The sequence below is a fragment of the Mirounga angustirostris genome, unplaced genomic scaffold (assembly GCF_029215605.1).
Source record: "Mirounga angustirostris isolate CCGP_5_RB_7025 unplaced genomic scaffold, mMirAng1.0.hap1 SCAF_6, whole genome shotgun sequence".
NCBI lineage: Eukaryota > Metazoa > Chordata > Mammalia > Carnivora > Phocidae > Mirounga > Mirounga angustirostris.
The window spans coordinates 104,853,364-104,874,407 of NW_026991714.1; the positions used below are offsets into that span (position 1 = coordinate 104,853,364).

Consider the following 21,044-nt stretch of genomic DNA (forward strand, 5'->3'; position numbering starts at 1 on the left):
CACTTAGTGGGGAGCCTGATGCAGGGCTTGATCCCTTGACCCTGATATCACGACCTGAGCTGAAATCAAGAGTTGGACACTTAACTGACTGAACCACCTAGGCTCCCCATGTGTTTAAATCTTTAAAATAGCTCAATAAATTTTATATATGTATGTATATGCCTGCGCATGCTCTCTCTCTCTATATATGTGCTTTTATGTATGTTTTTGCACACACATTAACACATGTTCATTCATTCATTTATGGAGCTGTATGTAAGCCAAACTGTAGGCACATTTTTGTTGTCTTTTTTTTTTTTTTCCTAGAGTGAGAGAAGTGGAATGATGAAAATCTTCAATTGCATCATATTCTATTCAGTCTCAAATAGAAGTCTTAATAAGGTTGCAAAAGAAAAAAGCTAATACTGTCTTTTTTTGTTATTATAACTGTTCACATCAGTAAAAATACTAAGACCCATAAAAGGGTCAGATCAGAAGATCTGAGGTGGGGCCCAGCTTTAAAATGGGGAGGATAGTCTACATCAGGGACCCTTCACCAAGGCTGAACTTCTGAATCATCCAAAGCATTTTGATTAACTTAGTGGCAAATGCAACAAAAAAATCAATAGGTATTTGGATGCTCACTTGACTATTGGACTAAGTAGTGTTGAAAATTTCTGTTGGCTGTAGCATTCTGAGATACTCTGCTTCCACGCTGTTACAGTTCTTCCTTTACTATCTCGTGCCATTTTATGTACTCCATCTTGTATATTTTTCTCACTACTTGATGTATGTCCATATCCAGAGAATGGCTTCTAGTAGGTCAGGCTGCGTCTTCTTGCTCTTTGAAGACTCTTCAATATCTAAAGTAACACTGGCCTTGGAATAGGGGCCAGATAAGTGTTCGCTGCAGGCAGCTTGAAAATTATTTTCTTCTGAGAAGCTGAGTGCTTATAGAGAGATGTATGGCCCTCTGGGCATCTCAGATGCCCACTTCCTATTTGGAATCCAATCCATTTGTTGTCCGCAAACACGGTTAACAAGTAAGGGACTATCCTTCAGACTCAGTCCAAGTGCCGGTCATTGGGTCCTGATCCTTCAGGGAGGGCTTGGTTCTAGAGGAGTGATTTATCTCATGGGCTGGCACTGGTGCCCACCAAGCCCGACCTCACTGCTCCAGATCTGTTGCGGTTGAGGGATAGGCCTGGGAAGGTTGTTTGTTCACGCACATATGGCAAAGCGGCCATGAGGAGCTGGATTCTAAGGGCCACACACAGCTGAAATCACATCTGGTCACAATTACCCTAGAAAATCCGTAAGTCACCCACAACAATGGGAAGATGCTCACGCTCTGAGAGAAATAAGAACTAAGAACACTGGAAGGAACACTAAACGTGTGCCCATCCAGTTACCCGTTCGCTGCACGGCATATGACGGTTGAGTGGAATGGTAGCCTATTCTCTAGCAATTCTAAATTTTTTATTTGTTTTATTTTTTATTTTTTATTTCTTTTTGACAAGCACTCTCACCCTTATATTTGGATGAGATAAATGTATATATAATGTAGTTCTGTTCTCTGGTCTGTAAGCAGCTCTGCTTTGTTCATCTTGGAGTTTGTGCTTCATTTGCCCCTAAGAAATTTTACAGTTTTACAATAAGACTTTTGAATCCAGGGTTCTAGTGTTTGGGTTTCTACAAAGCAATGCAGCCACCTTCTTTTTTTTCCTTTTGGTAAAATATTTTCCTGGCCCTCCATCCACAAAGCATGAGGTCTGCCTTCCTCCTAGCTGTTACCCAGAGCTTAAGAGTAGGGCCTCTATGTAAATTTATGTGACATTTTCACTAGAAAATTGCTTAAAAAATGAATGATATTTCTACAGTTTACTGTTTTTCACTTTAAGTACATTTTCTGACAATATGTCTTCTATTAATCATTTAAGCAATAGTAGGAGCCTTAAAGGAGTGTATTCAGAAGCAAGAACCCATGGCTCATTTAGTGCTGTCTGAAAAAATTTCTTATTGATTGGCATCCTCTGTGGTTATGTGATGTAATATTTATAATATGTCACCCAGCCATACATCAAAACAAGTACGTCTGTTTCATTTCTATGGGAGGTGTTGATTTCAGAGAGGTCAGCCCACTTTTAGGTCACGTTGTGGCCAACCACTGGAGCAGAAGTGGAAAGTGACTAGATTTATGGAGTTACTGGAAATGGCTTCATAGATGCTTCACTTTCTGCTGATGCCTTCCTCCCATCCCCCAAGTCAACCCTCTTCCTTCCTTCCTTACCCTCTGTGCACACAGTTGGGTTTTCTTGGCACGTATCCCCATAGTAAAACGGGCTCATTAAATCTGTACGTGAGCATGGACATACTACCGAGTTGTTGAGCGGTGCCCTGGTCCTGCTGGGGCAGGAGAGAACCAGGCCTGGATTTTTTCTTTGCCATTCATCATGGTTCATGGCTGAGAAATGTCCACTGCCATGTTATTATAGGAGCTTAACCCTGCCCATGCTTTTCTGTGTGTACACACCATGCAACTATTTTGGGATGAATGTTGAATGAAGGTGAATGTGATAACAAGCAGCCTTCAGGATTTGGGTGGGAAGAGAGTGGTGTGGCAGAGCTTGGTTGGCTTGGGAGGAGAAACCACTTGGGGCCTCCTGTGGACTTCAACACTAGCCAAACAATGAGTCAAGTGTGGGAGACCTGGGTGCCCAGAATGGTCTGTTTCTTGTCTTCCTTTGCAATTCTTTTCTTTCTTCTTCCTGCAGGAAAGACAACAGATTGAAAGTCAACAACATGCAAAGAGCTAGACCTGGCTTTTCAAATAAGAGATTTGGTTTCTTGTCTTCCTTTGCAATTCTTTTCTTTCTTCTTCCTGCAGGAAAGACAACAGATTGAAAGTCAACAATACGCAAAGAGCTAGACCTGGCTTTTCAAATAAGAGATTTGGTCTCATGGTCTCTCAGCTGTACTTCTGTCACGAAACCCTTTGCCCTTCATCCCCTCTTGCCACTCCAGTCACTTCTTGGCCTCACCTTCTTCCCACCTCCTCAGTAGGCCCCTCTGTATTTCTTACAACTTTAAATTATCTAAAACATGACACCCTTTCTTTGTTCCCTCACAGAGAGTAGACCGAGGCCTGCCCAGTGTCTGCAGCACTCAGCCAAAGGGAAGGAGGGAGGGACCCTGCGCAGTCTGCTGGCCATCCTGGGCTGCCACCATTTCCCAGCCAAATAGATGCTGTAAAACTTGTGGCTTACATAACCCAGATAGCGTTCTCCAGCTAATCTACAATCTGGGCTTTGAAGATCACAAGAAAGCAAAGGTCACGACCCAGAGATCAAAGTGACAGAAGCCCACAGAGTAATTGCTGGTTACCCTCTGTAGAGGGCCTTGCTCTGTCCTGTGGGTGTATTGTTTGCACGGAAACTTCAAACATGCTGCCGGTGAACTGTGAGGAAAATCAGCTGGCCTTTGCCAGTTGTCAGGCATTCATTAATGCTGTAGGTGAGCTCACCTCGGCTCATTAGAGTGAGATCATTGTCATCTCTTTGAGCATCTGGAGTTATTCCACTCACAGTGTTTGTTCATTACTCTTTGGTCTTTATTGACTTTTTCTCACAGCCCTCCTTTACCTGGAGGTGTGAGGGGGTGGTTATATAAGGAAATTGGAGTAATAAGAAAGGAGGCTATGGATGTGTTTATTGGAAGTTAACTTTGAGGCACGCAGAATTCAAGCAGGCAAAAGCTTAGGAGAGGCTTAGGCATCATCGAGCCCATTCTCTTCATTGTGCATATGGAGAAACCGAAGCTCGGGAAGGTGGTGGAGACTGAACCAAGATCACACAGCAAAATAAGCCCAGAGTCTGGACCCTTTCCTCTGCCCTGTTAGTCCCCAAGCTTTTTGTTATGAAGACCTCTCCTCTGTTTAATTTTCTGCCCCTCTCATCTCTTTAATAAGCTTTAGTTTCTTTAATAAGCTACATTTAAGCCATTGCTAACTTTTTAAAATTAGTCAGACACATTTAGCCATTGATGAGTGCTTTTGATGAGCATGAGGTAACCAGTGTTACCAAATGGGGTTTATGTAATCCAGTCAAAAGCAGAGAAGCTTGATGTTTTGTTGGCATGCTCACTCTATTCTGTTAGGCTTTGTGAAAGATTGAGAACAATTCCTGGGTCACCCGCTGCTGACTTCAGGGGCCCCTGGTAGAGCGTCAGTAGCTCGCACCGTGTCTCCCCACCACCTCCATGCACGGGAGCAGTAAGTCAGAAAGAGCTCATGGGGAGGATGGGCATTCTGTACTGCCATAAACGGGAAGAGGTAGGAGAAAACTCCAGGTGACCTTGCATCCTGATTCCCTTAGGATCTGGAAACTTGGTATTTCTTTAGCAGAGTCTCCTCAGAGAAAGAGACGTGGTAGCCAACCCCAAGAGCAGACAATGGAGAGCCATCTTGGTGTTTCTGTGATTGTGCGGCATTACTGGGGAGCAGCCAGCCCCCGCCCCCCCCCCCGGGGTAGCAGTTTGAGCAGGAGGAAAGACCATCCTCCTCTCCCTTTGAAGTCTAGATGAAAAATGCCAGAGCTTTAGGATTCGGGCAGAGAAAATTGATTTGGGAGCAAAAAACAAACAAACAAAAAAGGCTTTCTGCTCTTCCTTTCCTCCCCCTGCCAGTGTTAGGTGTCTCCTTAGAGGAGTCCTATAAGAAAACAGAGCATTGAATATTAAGAGAGAGAACTTGAAAAGCTCTGTGTGTGGGTCTCATTTTTCGAGAATTTGCTTTCAGACAGAAACAAATGGGTCTTTACACACCTTCCCAGGATCCCTGATTTCTTCTTGATAACCTCACCTTCCACATCACAGCCAAGAGAGTGCCCCTGACTCCCCACCCCCAGCCCCAGGGCTTTCGCCCAGCCACCTTGGGAAGGTCAGGAAAATTGGAGTTGCCCTCTGGAGCTAGGGACATAAGACTCAGAACTTAGACCGATCTCTTTTCATTAAGCAGTGCCCTGGCTTAACAAGCAGTTTTATAAATCTGAAGCTGTCTCCGGGTGTCGCAGGATTTATAGACGGGGGTTTCTGCCATAAAGTGGTTTATGATGGCTGCCTTCTGTGTTATTAGTAGCTGTCTCTTCCTTCAACCATTGCTGTTTGATAATAGCCTTAAAACACCCAGAATTACTTACCTGCAAGCCCCATTCCCGATAGCCCCTGTTGACAGTCTGAATAAGTTTACTGCCCTTTTGTTGTACTTTACCTTCAAAACAAACTGATTGAACCATCAATAGCTCGTGGAAGCTGACAGAGGCATGTCATCTGGACTAGCCCTTGTGATTGCAGGTTATCTGGGGGAGTTAACCTTCCCGCATTGTTAACTGAAATGTTTTATGTACTATGCAACTTTAGGATACGGCTGTGATAACCCCGTAACTAAGTAATACATCACGGTAAAGAGATTTTGGTGCAACAAATAACCCTGGATTAAATTTACAAGGGTCAAATTGATATTGTAAAAGCCTTCATTCTGTGGCTTCGGGAATCCTCGGTTGTATTTTTATGGCAAACTTGTATTATACTCAGGATTGAAGCTGCAGCTTTTGACACCCTGACATGACCTAGAACAAAGGGAAATAGATCTCTCAAGACTGGGATGGGACAGGCAGGCAGAAAGCCCATTGACTTACCACTTGGCAATAATGTTTGGAGCTAGTTCCAAACCACCCAGGGGCAGGGAGATCAGGTGGATGTGGCCACCTTTGGAGCGCTGTGTACCACGGACATTGGGGTAGGGCAGACCATGAGCAGAATTGGGAGGGAGATTCTTCACCACCTCACCAACCTCATAATTCCAAAACTATTATGCATTGTGGTGTTATTTTCACTTGGACAGTGGTTTGCGCATGATCCGTGGCATGAGCCACCCCGAGAACTTACTGGAAATGGACACTCCAGGCCCTAGCGGATCAGAAATTCTGGGGTTGGGGGTCCTGTGATCTGTGTTTCAATAAGCCATCCAGGGGATGCTGATGCCCTCTTAAGTTTGAGAGTGACTGTGCTGGAATATAAGCTGCTTGAGAGCAGGGGCCTTGTCTGTTTCACACCTCACCTTATTCTCTGCACCTGGCACGGTTTGTGACAGGTGGTAACAGCTCGCTAATTATTGATTGTGTGAGTGAATATATGAAGCCATCTCTAAGGGAGGAACTTTGGAACCTGGGCTGAGTCTCAGGCTGAATTTTTGGGGGGCAAGCCTTCCTAGTTTCCCGCAGACCTCTCCAAGCACCTACCACCTAGAAACCCAAGGCCAGCCCATCAGGATGGGAGTCAAGACAGCCCTAGTTTCAGGGATGACTGGCAGCCTATTTCATGGGCTGTTTCTTCGATTGTTTAAGATGAGTGCTCTGAAAACAGCAGCTCTTTGTCATCTAAAATTTTTAACTAGCTTAAAAGCCAGCACCTCTCTCTCTCTCCTTTGATTTCAGGGCTGTGATCCAAAGTGGGGCAAAATGACAACGTGCTGTCTGTTGTCATCGTGGTTCCTGCCAGCCCCGTGAAGACATCTTTCATTCCATCATTAAACATTGGCTGATTTTCTAATACTGATGTTTTCTTCACCTGAATATTCATCTTTTCCCACCCTACACTTAGTGGGTGTCTTTACTCCTCTGAGCGTCACTCCTGACATATTGTTTCCGTCTGTAGATGTCTTTATTTGAAAGAATCTGTTGTCATCAAGACTTTGCTGCTATACGCAGAAGATGGAAGTTTTCTCTGACACTGACTGAGGCCAGTGGGAGTTCTGCTGGAGGATAGAAGTTCATTTGAGGCTTCATGAAACTTTCTGATTTTGGATAAGTTTAGAGGGCATTTGGAAAGGCAAGGGAGAGGCTCAGGGAGAAGTTGGAAAGATGATTATAGATTGAGACCAGGGAGGAAGCTGGAAGTAGATAGTCAAATTTCCTGGACCTCAGATGTTGGGGTGGCCACTTCTGGGGAAGAAAAGTATACCTCAAAAGAACTCAGAGTATTTTCACTTTAAGGAGTATTTCAACTAGAAGCCTCTATGCTGTTTTCTCTGGCATTTCAATGATCAGTCAAATCTTTGGGCAAGTATATGGAGGCCACCTGGTGATGTGAGACCATCTTATGAAGGTGGGAGCTGGCCTTGGGAACCCAATGCTCCCGTGAGGAGAGGGGCATGCTATACACCCCAGGTAACATTTGCACTGAGAAAAAGCTCAGTGCTTAAGATTGCTTTAGAGTTTGGTTCTTTGAAGATCACTTTTGATTTCTTGTTTCTCCTCTTTCTCCTCCAGCCATTGGTTTTCAGTCATTCAGTGAGTAATGTTAGGTCCCTTTCTTTGTGCTCCCCAGAATTAGTTTGCACATAACCCCAATCTCAGCACTTAGCTGTGTGGATTTCTAATTTTTCTGTATGAGTCTATCTTCCCCATTATACTGAGAACCCCTTTACGAGTAGAAATCATGTTATAATCACCTCTGTGTACCTAGGGCCTGGCACATGGTAGGTGCTCAAGAAATATTCATACAACTGAAATAAACTGGTATTTTTTTTTTAGTCCATTCTAAAGCTACTTTTTGAGACAATATGAGGGTGAGAAAAATAACGTCCCTGCCTTTAAGAAGCTTATAGGTGAGGACATCAACTGAACACCAATAAAATGATTAAAAAACAACCAAATGTTATATGGTGTGGTGTTCACAGTATATCCTGGGAGTGCAGAGAGGGGAGAAAACAATGTGGTCTGGAGATGCAGAAGAAAAGTTCATGTGGGTTGGGATTTGAAAGATGAGTGAATACTGAAGAGGCTGAATACGGGAAGGAAATGAGAGATTCCTGTGGAGATAATCTATTGCTCTTGACATTGGATACTTACCTCTTCTTCCTAAGCAGGACAGGGTCTAAACAATAGCTCCTTTGAATGATCAAGTGTGGGGGCTCGATGGAAAGCATCTGGGTTGGTAACCGTCCCTGAGGAAAAAGTATAGGCAGGGGTCTGTACCCTTTATGTATTTACTTGTATGTTTATGTACCTATCCCGTGACCACATGGATCTTCTCATCAATTCCAAATATACCTGCCTGAGGACAGTTCATCACACAAGTAGCCATTAGCTTATCCTTGGAGGCCATGATGGACACCAAAGACTCTTTCTGGGGGAATCTGTATTAGTATTTGTTGGGCTATTAAATTAATATCCCCTATAAACTGATTATTCTTGTTTCACCTCAGTAAAAATAATCTTCTCAGTGCCAGTGTGGAAGTAACTCAGGGATGATGAGGAAAATCCTCAAGACCCCTGTTCAGTTCTTCAAGGAAGCATTTCTCAGTTATGTGTGCTCCTTACTTCTATCCCAAAGTCATCCATGTTATTACAACCTCTAGTTTATTGTCCTGGATGGCCAGTCAATGTTTCTTGTCTTAGTTTCAAATTGAAGATTTGTTTTGTTTTGTTTTAAAGATTTTATTTTTAAGTAATCCCTTCACCGATTGTGGGGCTTGAACTCACAACCCTGAAATCAAGAGTCACATGCTCTACTGCCTGAGCCAGCCAGGCTCCCAAAGATTTGCTTTTATCTCAGAAATGAGAGTTACACAGATGACTCATGGGAATGGCAGTGACATAATAGTACAATTAGGTTATAGGTGAGTTTCCCTGAGAACTTTCTGTGTAGCAAAGAAGCCAGGCCCATTTCTAGAGTGGAGGGGCGGGGGGATATACATTGATAGGATCTTCCTGGCTCATTGGGTGTGTGCATTCGTGTGTGTGTGTGTGTGTGTGTGGCTACATTTGAATCAAGAGCAATCATTAGTGTACATTTTTAAGGATTAGTTGTGTGTATAAAATATAATTATTTGGATTTCTGCAGAGTGATCATTCATTATTTGTGAAAAAAAAGAGAAGCAGCACCAAGGTCTAAACTTCTGAAGACCTAATGATATAGATCCCTGAGCATGAGATAAATTGCATGGATCTTTGAGGCCATCACCTACCCTCCTGCATTGTCTCTGACTGTTTTCTTTCAGATGCTTTGTTCTGCACAAGCTGCCCAATTTGAAGTTTCTGGATGCCCGGAAAGTAACCAGACAAGAACGAGAGGAAGCTTTGCTCAGAGGGTCGTTCATGAAGGTGGTGAAGCCCAAGGTAAGCTGCCTACTTTCTGGTCTTCACAAGGGATTTATGTCTTGCCTCACTGGTTATTCTTTGAGCACAGAGGTTGTTCTTCTGTGTTTGGAATGCAGGAGAGATCTCCCATCAGGGTTTTATCCATGGATATACTGTTGACCCATCAAGAAGTAGGACTTCTACAATAAATTGGATCTTCCTGTGATCCAGCTAAGGGGACTTTATTTGTAAGGTGATTTCACCCAGGTGGCTCTTTTACCAATAAAGCAGCACCATACGCAGCCCAATGGTGATGTTCTGAGGGGGAGATTTCAGGTCTCCTTCTTGAAGATGTTTCGTTTACAAGGTGGGGCCTCTGCAGTTCTGTTGCAGAGAAAGAAGAAAGCTTGGGGCATTTACTTTTCCTCAGATGGGTAGGATTCCTCTAGTGATCCGGAGGGAGCTCTCCTGTCTTGGGGCCATAGTGAAGGTAGGGGAGAGTGATTTTCTTCTGTTCATAGGTATGAGGGCTCAATAGCTCTTGGAGATATTATTAGCAGGAAAGGCCATTTTTTTTCTGACAATATGACCTGGCACTAGCATATTTTCCCTACATGCAGCTCTCTAGAGCTCTTGGGAATAGTTTTACTGACCTTTCCTTTATCAGCTGAGTCTGCGTCGAGGCCGTGGAAGTGAATATGGTGTCATCTTAATGACAGCATTGATGAGGCAGGGGAGATGTGGCTTTGAGTCTTGGATTCAGATTCAAAGAGATTTTTAAGGATGTGAAAAATTATCTGTTTGGGAGGAGTTGGGGTCCTTCCATGAAGCCCAAGGCTGAGGAATGGACCAGATGGCCCTTGATGACCCCTTTCAAGGTGCATTACTGCCCCAGGGCCCTGTGGATCTATCTAGTCACTTCCTGTGGGACCCCAGCTTGTGTTTGAAAACACTGGTCCAGAAATCTTGGAGGTCTAGTTTGTCCTCGCTTATTGACTTAGAGCGCCTTGCACATGCATTGGAAATGATTAAGAGGAAAAGAGAAAAAAACAAACAGAACCCAAACAGAAAAAGGAAACCTCTTCCATCAAGTCGCTCGGCTGGCAGCCGGCCTCAGGCCATTTTCTTTCCCTGAATCCATGAGGTGCAACTTATTTCCCGTTATGCTGAATAAAATTGCTAACAGTTGTGGAAATATATGATACAGAGGGTATAATACTGGCAGATAAATGTATTGTTACCTGTTTCAGCATGTGGGAAATTAATTGAGTGATTCGTTTCATAGCTATTAAAGTGTTAACAGTTTTCCTTATAGAGGCACAGATTTGATGTATTGCTCGTGACTGCCTTTAGTTATTCCAGCTTTTGTAATTTTGTTCAAATGAAATAATTTATTTCTTGGCCTCCTTTTTTTTTTTTTTTTTGGTTAAAAGATTCCAGAGGCAGCCGACATCACCAAACAAAGGACAACAAATGAACTGTTTATAATATCTTGGGTTCCTGCCCATTCAACATTTTCCACCTTCATGTACGCATGCCCTTTCTAGGACAGATTGGTATTTCTCCTGCAACCCCTGTTCTTGACAAGGGAAGCTCTGCATTGTCCCAGTAACTCTGAAGGGGCACTAAATACAATACCCACATGTGTGCTCACCACTGCCCTAAAACTCTTTGTATTCAGATCTGTGAGTCCTCACACAACCCCCTGAAATGTAGGAGGAAGGGAGCATTGGCTGACTCTCTAGGTGGGGTAACTGAGGCCTAGAGGTGTTAATTGGGCAACCCAGCTAAGTTAATTGGGCAGCCTGGTTAGTAAGAGCTGGGACTGGAGCTTGACCGGTGTGTTTGACCACAGAAGCCACATCCTTCGACTGGGATCTTACCCCTGGAACCAGTGAGCCACCCATTTTCCCCGTGCATTTCTCTGTTCCAAATAAAAGCCTCCTAAGAAGGCCTAAAGGAAGAAAACAGGTAAAAGCTGCACGGCGCTCTTGGGGTCGAGATGGCAGCCAGGACTGAAATCCCGCCTGGCCTTTGAAAGCAAGTGGGAAGGGCTCCTTAAAATCCAGTAGTAGCCGGCTCTCTGAGTCATGAGCAGCATGAGCAGACATGCTTTTCAAAGCTCCAAATTAGTTTCTAATCAATTATAGAATTAGTTTATGTTTGTGTGATTGACTCCCACATCTTTACTAATGGTGTTAAGCTTAAAAATACCCATTAATTAGTTGAGGAGAGACAAAAGATACTCTGACAAAGCATGGGGATCTTCAGTTGTTATCTTTTTGGAGAGTCACATGATTTCCACACTGGAGAGGACTTCAGAAATCACCTGCCGTGTGCCGTCGTTTGATGGGTGAAGGAACCGAGCGAGGAGGTTGTGTCTGGAGGCCCCCATGGTCTGGTGGAGGCAGAGCTGGGATCAGAACCCAGGGGCCCAGGCTCCCGGTGAAGTGCTGTATCTACGCCCTGGTGCTTCACACGCACAGGACTTACTTCTCTGTGCCCCTGCTTTCACATCACACTGTATGCTTCTCTCCAGTGCCAGGCTGCTCCCCCCCGGCCTGTTCTCAGAGATACGCATTGGTACTTTTCTTGCGGAGAGAGATAATAAACTGGTTAATAAACTGGTGTTAAAAAGGCTGGTTCTCGCCTGCTCACAGTGTGTGCAGACGTCTGTTTGTTCCTGTGCAGGTGTGTATATATGCCCTCGATCTCTGTGTGTGTATACATATGTATGTTGTGGGAGGTCTGTGTACACCCGGAGTCGGCTTTTAAGTGGAGAGCAATTTCCTCCCTGTGAATTGCCGATGCTGTGCTGAGCACGCTTGGTGAAGACCAATTTTTCATCACAGAATCGGAATCTCAAGTTGGCTTCTGTCCTTTCTTAGGCTGCAGTGGCCTGTTGTGCTTATTCAGCAGAATGCTCTGATGGATGATCCAGGAGGCCGTGATTTGGGGAGCAGTTTTCATTTTATTCCTGACATAAAGTGTTTGGGAGAATGGAAAATGCCTCTCCAATCACAGCCCTTCCCTTGGAGGTAGGGAACAGGCAGTCTGGGTGTTCTCGGCTGACGCAAAAGCAAAATCATCCAGGCACTAATAAACCCCCTATGTCACAAAGGTTTGATTTGATACCTGGCAGGCCCTGGCGCTTGAGTGCGAGTTTGCGCTAGCCTTCTCTCGTGATGACACATTTCCTCTTCGTTGCTGCCTTTTGGCTTTTGTTGTTTAAAAGCTGCTTTCTGTCTGAGCTCTGGTTGTCCTATAGAAAGATGCCATCACTCATTAGGGAAGTGATAGCTAATGCTACAATGGACTCTTCTAGGCTGGTGTGTTTGTCTTGTTAGTTAATGGACCTACAGCAACTAGGCTTTGCTCATTTCCTGGAATTTTGAAGAAAAGCTGTATCTTTTTTTGCAAATCTTGGCCAGGGAGTCATGCCCTTGTCCATGCCGAGAGCACCAAGCTAGATGCAGAGAAGGGGGGAGGCCCCCAAAGAAAGCCTTCTGTGATGACCAGACCGTGATCCCCCTTGCCACATCGGGCAACATAAATCAAAGGGGCACGAAGCCTGTCCAGGAGGGCATGCATGGCGGGCACGCCAGCCCTCCACATTAGACAGTTCAAGAATCCGACAGTCAGAATTGCTTAATTATGTCCTGGCTTTGTAATTATTCATCCCTGTTCTGGCAAAGAGCACAGTTGTCATTTCTTTGACATAATTATTTAAAGCTGAGCCCTCTTGTTTACTGGCATGTGTATGAAGTTGACTACCAACTGTATAATCTTCAGAACCTTATAGAAGCAGTGGGGAGAGCAGCTACAGGGACAGCTGGACTGAGAACCACAGCCTGTGTGAGAAAGTGTTTTGACATGTGTACTTTTGCTCATAATTGTGGCCATTCTGTTATAGGTGAGAGAAGGTAATAGTTATGTTTGTGTCAGTGTGTCCTTGAAAATATGTAATGCATGCCTTTATGTGGGCATGCCTGAGTTTCCTATCATGTGTAGTTTGTGTATTTGTGGAGTTTTGTATGGTTTGTATATTTTTGTGTGTGTGTATCTTTGAGGTATTTTTTTCCCGGTGGGGTGGAAGCTGTGTGTGTGTGTGTGTGTGTGTGTGTATGTGTGACAGAAAAGGAGGGAAGGGGAGAAGAGGAGGGAAGGAGAGAGAGGGAGATGTGATGTGTTAAAGGAATAAACTTCTGAGTACATGTACCTTCTGGAAGTCTTTTTTATTCCTAACCTTAAACTGAAAGTTGGAAGTTATTTGGAGTCTGAAGATCACCTCTTTCCATGGCCACACTACACAGTCCTGCTCCTGACATTGGCATTAGGACCCAACTCCCTGGTTTCCTTTAGTTTCCTTCATCTTTGTCTATGTTTTTGGATTGACACACACACACACACACACAAATGGCAACCTAGGATAAAGATAGGGAATGGAAGCATTGGGAAGCCAGATTTTTGTCAGGATGAAACAGTTGCTCATCTATGGAGATGTCAGCTCCATGCGGGTGGGAACTTGTCTGTTTTTATCGCCACCATATCCCCAGTGCCTGGTTTGTAGCAGAGGCTCAGCCAATACTCTTCCGAAGAATAAACTGGGAACAACAGAGCATTTGGGAAGATCCATTGTGAAAGGTGGTCCATTTTTTTAATTGTTTCAATATGATCCTCTGGAAAAGCAGGAAAGGGACCTCTGCCTTAAAAAAAAAAAAAAAGTAATAGCTCGAATCTGTGCGTTGGCAGAAAGGAGAGATTCTGGGTTGCGTATTTGTTTTTCCAAAGGATTTACCCTGGGATTACTTATGATGGCATAACCTACGGCCGCCCTGATCACCGGCTTGGGCTTCTCCAGCAGGTAGTATTGCTGCGGAAGGCAAGGGTGTGATCTGAGCTCATGCTCCATGTCACTGTGCATAGTGTTCTCTGCGTCCTTCTCTCGGAATCCACCTGCTCATATGAGGGCTTGTGGGAAATAAAAACTAGCTTTTCTCAGCAAACATATTGAGGTGCTCCACAAATCTGTGTGTAGTTTAAATGAGATTTTCCTAGTCTTAGCTGCCATTGTATTTTTTTGTCTATACCATAAAAGAGCACTGCCTGGTGACTTGCTTGGTTTCCTTAATGTTTTAAGCCTAGTCGAGTTCTTCCCTATGCCCTCCCTTGTTCTGAAGCACAGTCTGTGTATCTTTTGTACCTTCTGTTGCGCCAGTCTAGCTCAGCTGTAAACGGGTAGCAGGTTATCAGAAACTACCTCTAAATTGATTGCAATGATTAACATTTATTCTATACTGTTTTTAGGAATATATATTTTAGGGGCACCTGGGTGGCTCAGTCGTTAAGCGTCTGCCTTCGGCTCAGGTCATGATCCCAGAATCCTGGGATCAAGCCCCGCATCGGGCTCCCTGCTCTGCGGGGAGCCTGCTTCTCCCTCTCCCACTCCCCCTGCTTGTGTTCCCTCTCTCACTGTCTCTCTCTGTCAAATAAATAAATAAAATCTTAAAAAATAAAAACCCCAAAAACAAGAACAACAAAAAAGGAATATATATTTTATAAAAAGCCAGGGTATGCCTATAAATAAATATTGTAAACCACATATACATGTGGTTAAATAAGTGATAATATATGTTGAAAGTTCTTTACCGTGCCAGACATTCAGAAGAAAACTAAAAATGTCCGTTTATTTTCTGGATATTTCTAATTACCTGAATATGTTAGTGTTTTATGGTTCTTTTCTGTTTTCACACAGATGTTTCTTGTCTACAGACATATTCAGATTCTATTTTCAGTTACTTTATAGTAAATTTTGAAGGGAGGAAAAATTTTAAATTAACTTATTTTTTGGAAGATGCTTGGGCGATGTGTTTGGAAACAACTCCAGAAGCCAACAATTTGCAGTCTGTTTGTTTTTCATTCTTCTTCCTGATTTCACAGTTTGCCACATTCATTTGAGGTGGAGGGGGGACGATTTTATATTTCTCCATTTTTAGCAGCATGGCATCTTGTGTCTCAAGTAAATGCTTTTAGAATACTGTTCTTTGGGGGCAATTTTGGTATGTCTTCATTGCCTTGCTTCTGCATGGCAACCGTCTGAAATCAGAGATAGACAGAAAAGTTGTATCTCCTGCACTCGAGCAAAGCCCTACGGATGGAGAATTGAAATCCACAGCAGGGAGAAGGAAAGTGAAACAGAACTGTTGGTGCTGAAGGCAGCTTCTCAGAGCCTCTTGAGGAAGTCCCTGGGGCCTGGCCAGGTGCTGAGCACAGAGCAGGTGTCACTCTCCATTAGGCCTAGGGCCCCATGAGAGATTGTTCTGTTTCTGTTGGAGTCACTGGCTTTCACTGCATCCCAGTGGCCCAGTTCCACACTATTCCTCTTTTTGGCCTCCCTCCACCATGCTCACTTTTGTCCACAGATATTTAGACACATGCCTAGAGAATCATGGAAGTAAGTGGCACTCTTTAGGGAATTCGATCCCTGGGATACTTCATACAGCCTCTGGAGCTTCACAGTTGGGACGAGTGGGGTAGATTTCACTGTTTATCTAAAATAGTGTATTTCTTTTTACTCCCCTATCCCATTGACTTTGGCCTTGGCCATTGATCTTTTGGCCAGTGGGATGTGAGTGCAAGTGACAACATGTCAATTCTGGGCCTCAGCCTTACATGGTACCGTGTGTTTCCATTCACTCCTCTTGCATGTCTGCCATTTGCTGTGAGAAGAACATGAAATACACATTGAGCAGGCCCGAACCTAACCTGCAGCCTAAAGCAGATCTACCCCAGCCAATCACAGACCTCCGTACAAGAAATAAATTCTTATAAGCCACTAGGATTTTGAGTAGTGTTGCTGCAGGAACCTGACTAATAGGTAGGCCATCCGTCCATACATCCTGCCCTCTGGTCCTTTCCTGGCCACTTGAACCAGGCTCTTAACTAGGACACAGCTTTTTAGTTTTTGGTGTCACAACATCAACTTCTTTAGGCTTTTTGTATGCTTAACTAATTAGGATTGCAAGGTCAGCCTACGGGTTGATCAACTGTCCAGTAGTACATTATTAGATGTATTGACACTTTCCTGATATATGAGTAAAAACAGTGCCTACATGTATTGTGTCCAGTGTTCTAGATATTGTATCAGTGACTTAACAATATTATCCTGAATTTCTTCTTGAACTTGAATCTACAAATGAGGAAACTGATGATCAGAGAATTTACATATATCACCTAAAATTACAGAGCAATGTAGAAGCAGGTTCTTCCTTGGGTCTGCCTAGGCTCCAAAGCTCACACTCTTTCCCCTATGTATATTAAATTTCATTAACAGGCATGAAAATACGATGGGAGGCAGGAGTAAAAGAGTAGGAAGATGAGGATATGGAAGGGAACCAAGGGTAACTTTGTCATTTCCATTTGGACCTTCTGACTACTCCCCATCCCCAACACATTTTGGTAAAATGCATGGTCTTGGCAGAGAATTGTAGGAGCTGGGACACGGAGGGCTCTGTTTTTTAGGCCAAGTTTGCAAGAATGAGGAGGAACCTTAGCAAGGTTTGAAGTGGGAGGAAAATATGGGGAGGTCTCTCCTGGGAGAGGGAATAATAGTGTTCTGTGCACAGCGGGTATGGTAGAAATCTGTGAGAGGCAGCCGCTGGCCTGGGGCTTCCCAGCATTCAGAGTGCCCAGGCCACCATTGGTGCTCAGGTGGCCAGAGAGGTCAAAGAGCTAGGGTTGGGAGCCTTCTCTCTGGGAGTTCAGGGAAGGGTCTGGGTGGTAGCAAGCAGCTCAGGTGCTGGGATGAGAAGGAAGCTGATGGCTGTCAGAGACCCAGCAATAACTCCCCTGGAAATGGCTCCGTGGCTTTCTAAAAAAGTTCTTTGACATTTTCTTACCTCAGAGACCCATGTTGGCTATGGTATAGTTGCTTTAGTTGGAAGGAGTGGATTTAAGGCCTTGTAAGTGGGCTGTGAAAAGTCCTTCCTCATGGGATCTCTGGTAATGATTGATAGGGAGCCCCTATAGCTGATTATATCTGTAAACTGTGCGTTTACAGCTTGCCATGATTTTCATGATCCACTTGAAAACACATTTTCTGGTATTTTGCTTTTGCAATTTAGGTTTTTTGTTACTTCTAAAAATTAGCTTGAGGAAATAGAAGAGAAAAATAAAGATCCCTTCTAAGAAAGTGGATTTTCGTAGAATAAAGTTGAGGCCCTGCATTCAAGTTACCCATATTTCAAGCTAACATTACCCTGCATTCCATGTGCATTATCATGGTGGGGCAGGGAGCTGCGCCCGCCAGCAGGTGCATCGGTCAGCCTGAACAACACCTTAGCCTTAACATGCTTTATGCCACTTGCCACACACACACCCCTCCCCACACACACTGATTCTTTGCTTTGAGCCCGGTGATTCTAGCCCACTGAAGAGAAGGAGTAGGTTGGAAATACAGAGGCAACTTGTTTAGGAGCAGAGAAAAAAGGCTAGTGAGTGAAGGAACATGAGGAAAGCATCAGAGTCCCTACCCCTCAGTGAGCTCAGGGCCTTGCTTTCGATCCTTGTGAACTCTGTGGCTTCATGAAGCTCTGCCTTGCTTCAAAAGTCCCTTCTTGGGACATGGAAACATCAGATGGTGGGGACTGAACCCCCAGGCAGATAGACGTCCTAGAAGGCAGGGAAGGCTGCTGGATGGATGACTCACTGGGGAAAAATCATCAACGTTGTTCTGAAGTTAACTTTGACTTATGTTAATAGTATTTGCAAGTCTGTGGCTAAAGAAAAAGGATAAAATGAAGATGGCATGGTCCTAATTTCTGCTCTTGAGTTCTGGTTATTTCCAAATGTCCTGCAACCAATAGCAGATGTACTAGTTTGCGAGGGCTGCCATAGCAGAATGCCACAGACGGGGTGGCTTCGACAACAGATTCATTTCTCATTCTGGAGGCTCTAAGTCCAAGATCTAGGTGTTGGTGGGAATTGCTTTCTTCTAAGGCCTCTCTCCTTGGCGTGCAGATAGCTGCCTTCCCCCTGTGGCCTCACATGGTATTCTTTTTTTTTTTTTTTTTTTTTAAAGATTTTATTTATTTATTCATGACAGAGAGAGAGAGAGAGAGAGAGGCAGAGGGAGAAGCAGGCTCCCAAGGAGCAGGGAGCCCGATGCGGGACTCGATCCCAGGACCCTGAGATCATGACCTGAGCCGCAGGCAGACGCCCAACCATCTGAGCTACCCAGGTGCCCCCTCACATGGTATTCTTGATATGTGTGCACATCCCCGCTAGCTCTTTGTGTGTCCAGATTTCAGCTACTTACAAGGACACTGGTCATATTGGATTAGGACCCATCCTAATGGCCTCATTTCAGCTTATTCACCTCTTTAAAGGCTGTGTCTCTAAACATAATCACATTCTGAGCTGCTGGGAGTTACAGCTTAAACATGTCAATTTGGGGAGGGGGTTATAATCTAGCTCCTCTCAGCAGACAAGAAGGGTGAACTTTAAGAAGATATAAAAGAAAACTCGTGTAAGCTTAGTGATGGAAGGGATGTCTCTGGTATTTAACATTTACTTGTGTTTTCAGTGCCCCCAAAAGCCTAAGAAGCAAAGTAGGCAGTGGATAGGGTAAAGTAGTGGGGTACTCTTAGGCTGTTCAGCTTGAACACAGGTGAATGTCTTCACGAAGTCTGATTGCAATAAAAATGTAATCTGTTTGTCTGAATGTGGCTAATACATACTTTTTGGATATCATTCAGGTGAGAGCCAAGCAGGTATAATAGGTAAGTACCAGTATCAGTATGAGCTCCAGTAATGGTACTTCCTACCTCAACACAGTAGGTTTAGCAAGGAGCCCAATGCTCCGAGGAGAGCTTCTTTGCATTTAAGATAATTACCTTTTTTGGGGTGCCTGGGTGGCATGGTCAGTTAGGTGTCCGACTTTTTGTTTCAGCTTGGGTCATGATCTCAGGTCATGAGATTGAGCCCCGCATCAGGCTCTGCACTCAATGGGGAGCCTGCTTGAGATTCTCTCTCTCCCTCTGCCCCTCCCACTTATGCTCTCTCTCTCTTTCTCAAATAAATAAATCTTTAAAAAAATTACCTTTTCTCCTAGAAGGTGCCCTTTGCCCTAAATGGCTCCTGGTTAAGTCAAAGGAAGCAGTTTTTTGTTGGAAGGGAGAAGAGTTAGGACACATTTCCGCTGCTTCCTGCCTGTGTCTTCAGAGGGCTTATTTCTCCCCACTCAGACCTCCAGGGCCATCTGTGTTCTCAGGTAGCTGCTGGGCCCGGCTTGTGAGTTGGGTGCAACTCTGGGGGAAACATGTTTTTGCTTCTCCGTTGTTTTGTCCACCCGTGGTCACCATGGCTTCCTTCTGGGGCCCGTGTACCCAGTCTTGCTCCAAATGCATCCTCACTGGCCCTCTGACCAGCCAAAGTGGTGTTTCACAAGCATGATAGGGCAGGCCTGCCCTTGGGTCCCTGAAGGCTGGTGGTACAATTAGCTCTTTTATTTGCTTTTCTGCTCCTTACAGTAGAGTGTCGTAGATTAACAGACAGGGCACCATCAATAATGCACAGATGCCGTGTAATTGGGGCTTCCTTTGATGTTAATTTATCTAAGTTCAATGCTATTGTCAGTGATAGCAATTACACTCAGCCTTTTCACCAAGGACATTTTAGGATAATTTTATTTTTCATGTGCATTTTAAAATATGGCAGTAAATTCTGAGCTACATTACCTGAATTAGAACTCATTATTTCTTTTCAACAGTGAACTAATGCTCTCTGTCTAGGCTCCAAAGCTGTAATTTTTTTTCTCTTTTTTGAAGTGGGGAATTTTAAGTGGGGCTTCTACTCCATGAAGCTTTTAACTCGTGAGCAAAATTTAGAAGTAAACCACTTGTTTTTTGTTGGCATTTCCAAGTGTCACAGAGGCTATCTGGCTAAGCGACCTCTCCTGTGCTTTATTTGGCCCATTTTTATTCATTCCTCCCTACCACCCAACTTTTACTTTTGTTCTTGACATGATTCAAGGAGTTGCCTCTAGGTGCTCTTTGGGAAGGTTTAAAATCTGGATTTATTGCCTATTGTATTCCATGGGAAACGTATGATTCTTACTTAGTTCCTGGGCTCTTGTCAGATTTGCTACTCTGTTTAGATGCCAGTCCTGCTCCACATTGCAGGTGGAGTTTGGATTCAAGGCTGAACTTCTACCTTCTGCTGTCTGTTTCTCCATCCTTAATACGGGGCGCATAATGCCTCCTTCCATGTTTGTTGTGAAATTTAAATGAGATAATATGTGTAAGGTGTTCACACTGTCTCTGGGATGTAGAAGCAGGGGCAGCTCATGGTGTTAGCTGTGTAATTGCAAAGAAGCTCTTTTTTTGTGGCGTCACTGTGTCATCGGTTTGTGTGGGTGAACATGGGGAAGGTCATTTGGGCTTGAGACGGGAGATATATTAGCTCAGGCTGCCATAACAAAACACTGTAGATGGAAGGGCTTTAAACAAGAGAAATATATTTTTTCACGGACTGGAGGCTGGAAGTCCAGATCATGGTGCCAACATGGTCTGGATCTGGTGAGAGCTTGTAGATGGCTGCCTTCTTGGCTCACAGTGCTGAGAGAGAGAGAGAGAATGAGAGAGAATGTGCCAATGGACTGATCTTCCTCTTTTTATAAGGCCACAGTCCTGGTGGACCAGAGCCCCACCCTTATGACATCATTTTACCTTAATTACCTCCTAAAGATTTTATCTCCAGAGACAGTCACACGGGAGGTTAGGGCTTCAATGTAGGAATTCTGGGGGGCCATAATTCAGTCCATAGAAGGGGGTATTGCCACCATATTCCCACTGGCTTCGCTGAATTTTAAGTTAAAGGAAATGTTTCTAAGACTTTTGCTAAGCACCTACTTTCTGATGAGAGTAAAGC

General features: G+C 44.2%; 1 protein-coding gene across 4 annotated transcripts in view; it reads left to right on the forward strand.

Annotated features, from left to right (window-relative positions):
* The window catches only part of LRMDA (leucine rich melanocyte differentiation associated), a 1,045,267-nt gene that overhangs the window by 592,133 nt on the left and 432,090 nt on the right, over positions 1–21,044 (forward strand). For 3 of the 4 annotated variants that reach the window (XM_054508231.2, XM_064594858.1, XM_054508230.2), the window contains exon 5: positions 9,038–9,155. In XM_054508231.2, the coding sequence (XP_054364206.1) occupies positions 9,038–9,155 (118 nt within the window). Of the gene's footprint in view, positions 1–9,037; positions 9,156–10,549; positions 12,061–21,044 lie in introns of those variants that run through there. The other variant, XM_064594859.1, reaches the window with a different exon arrangement.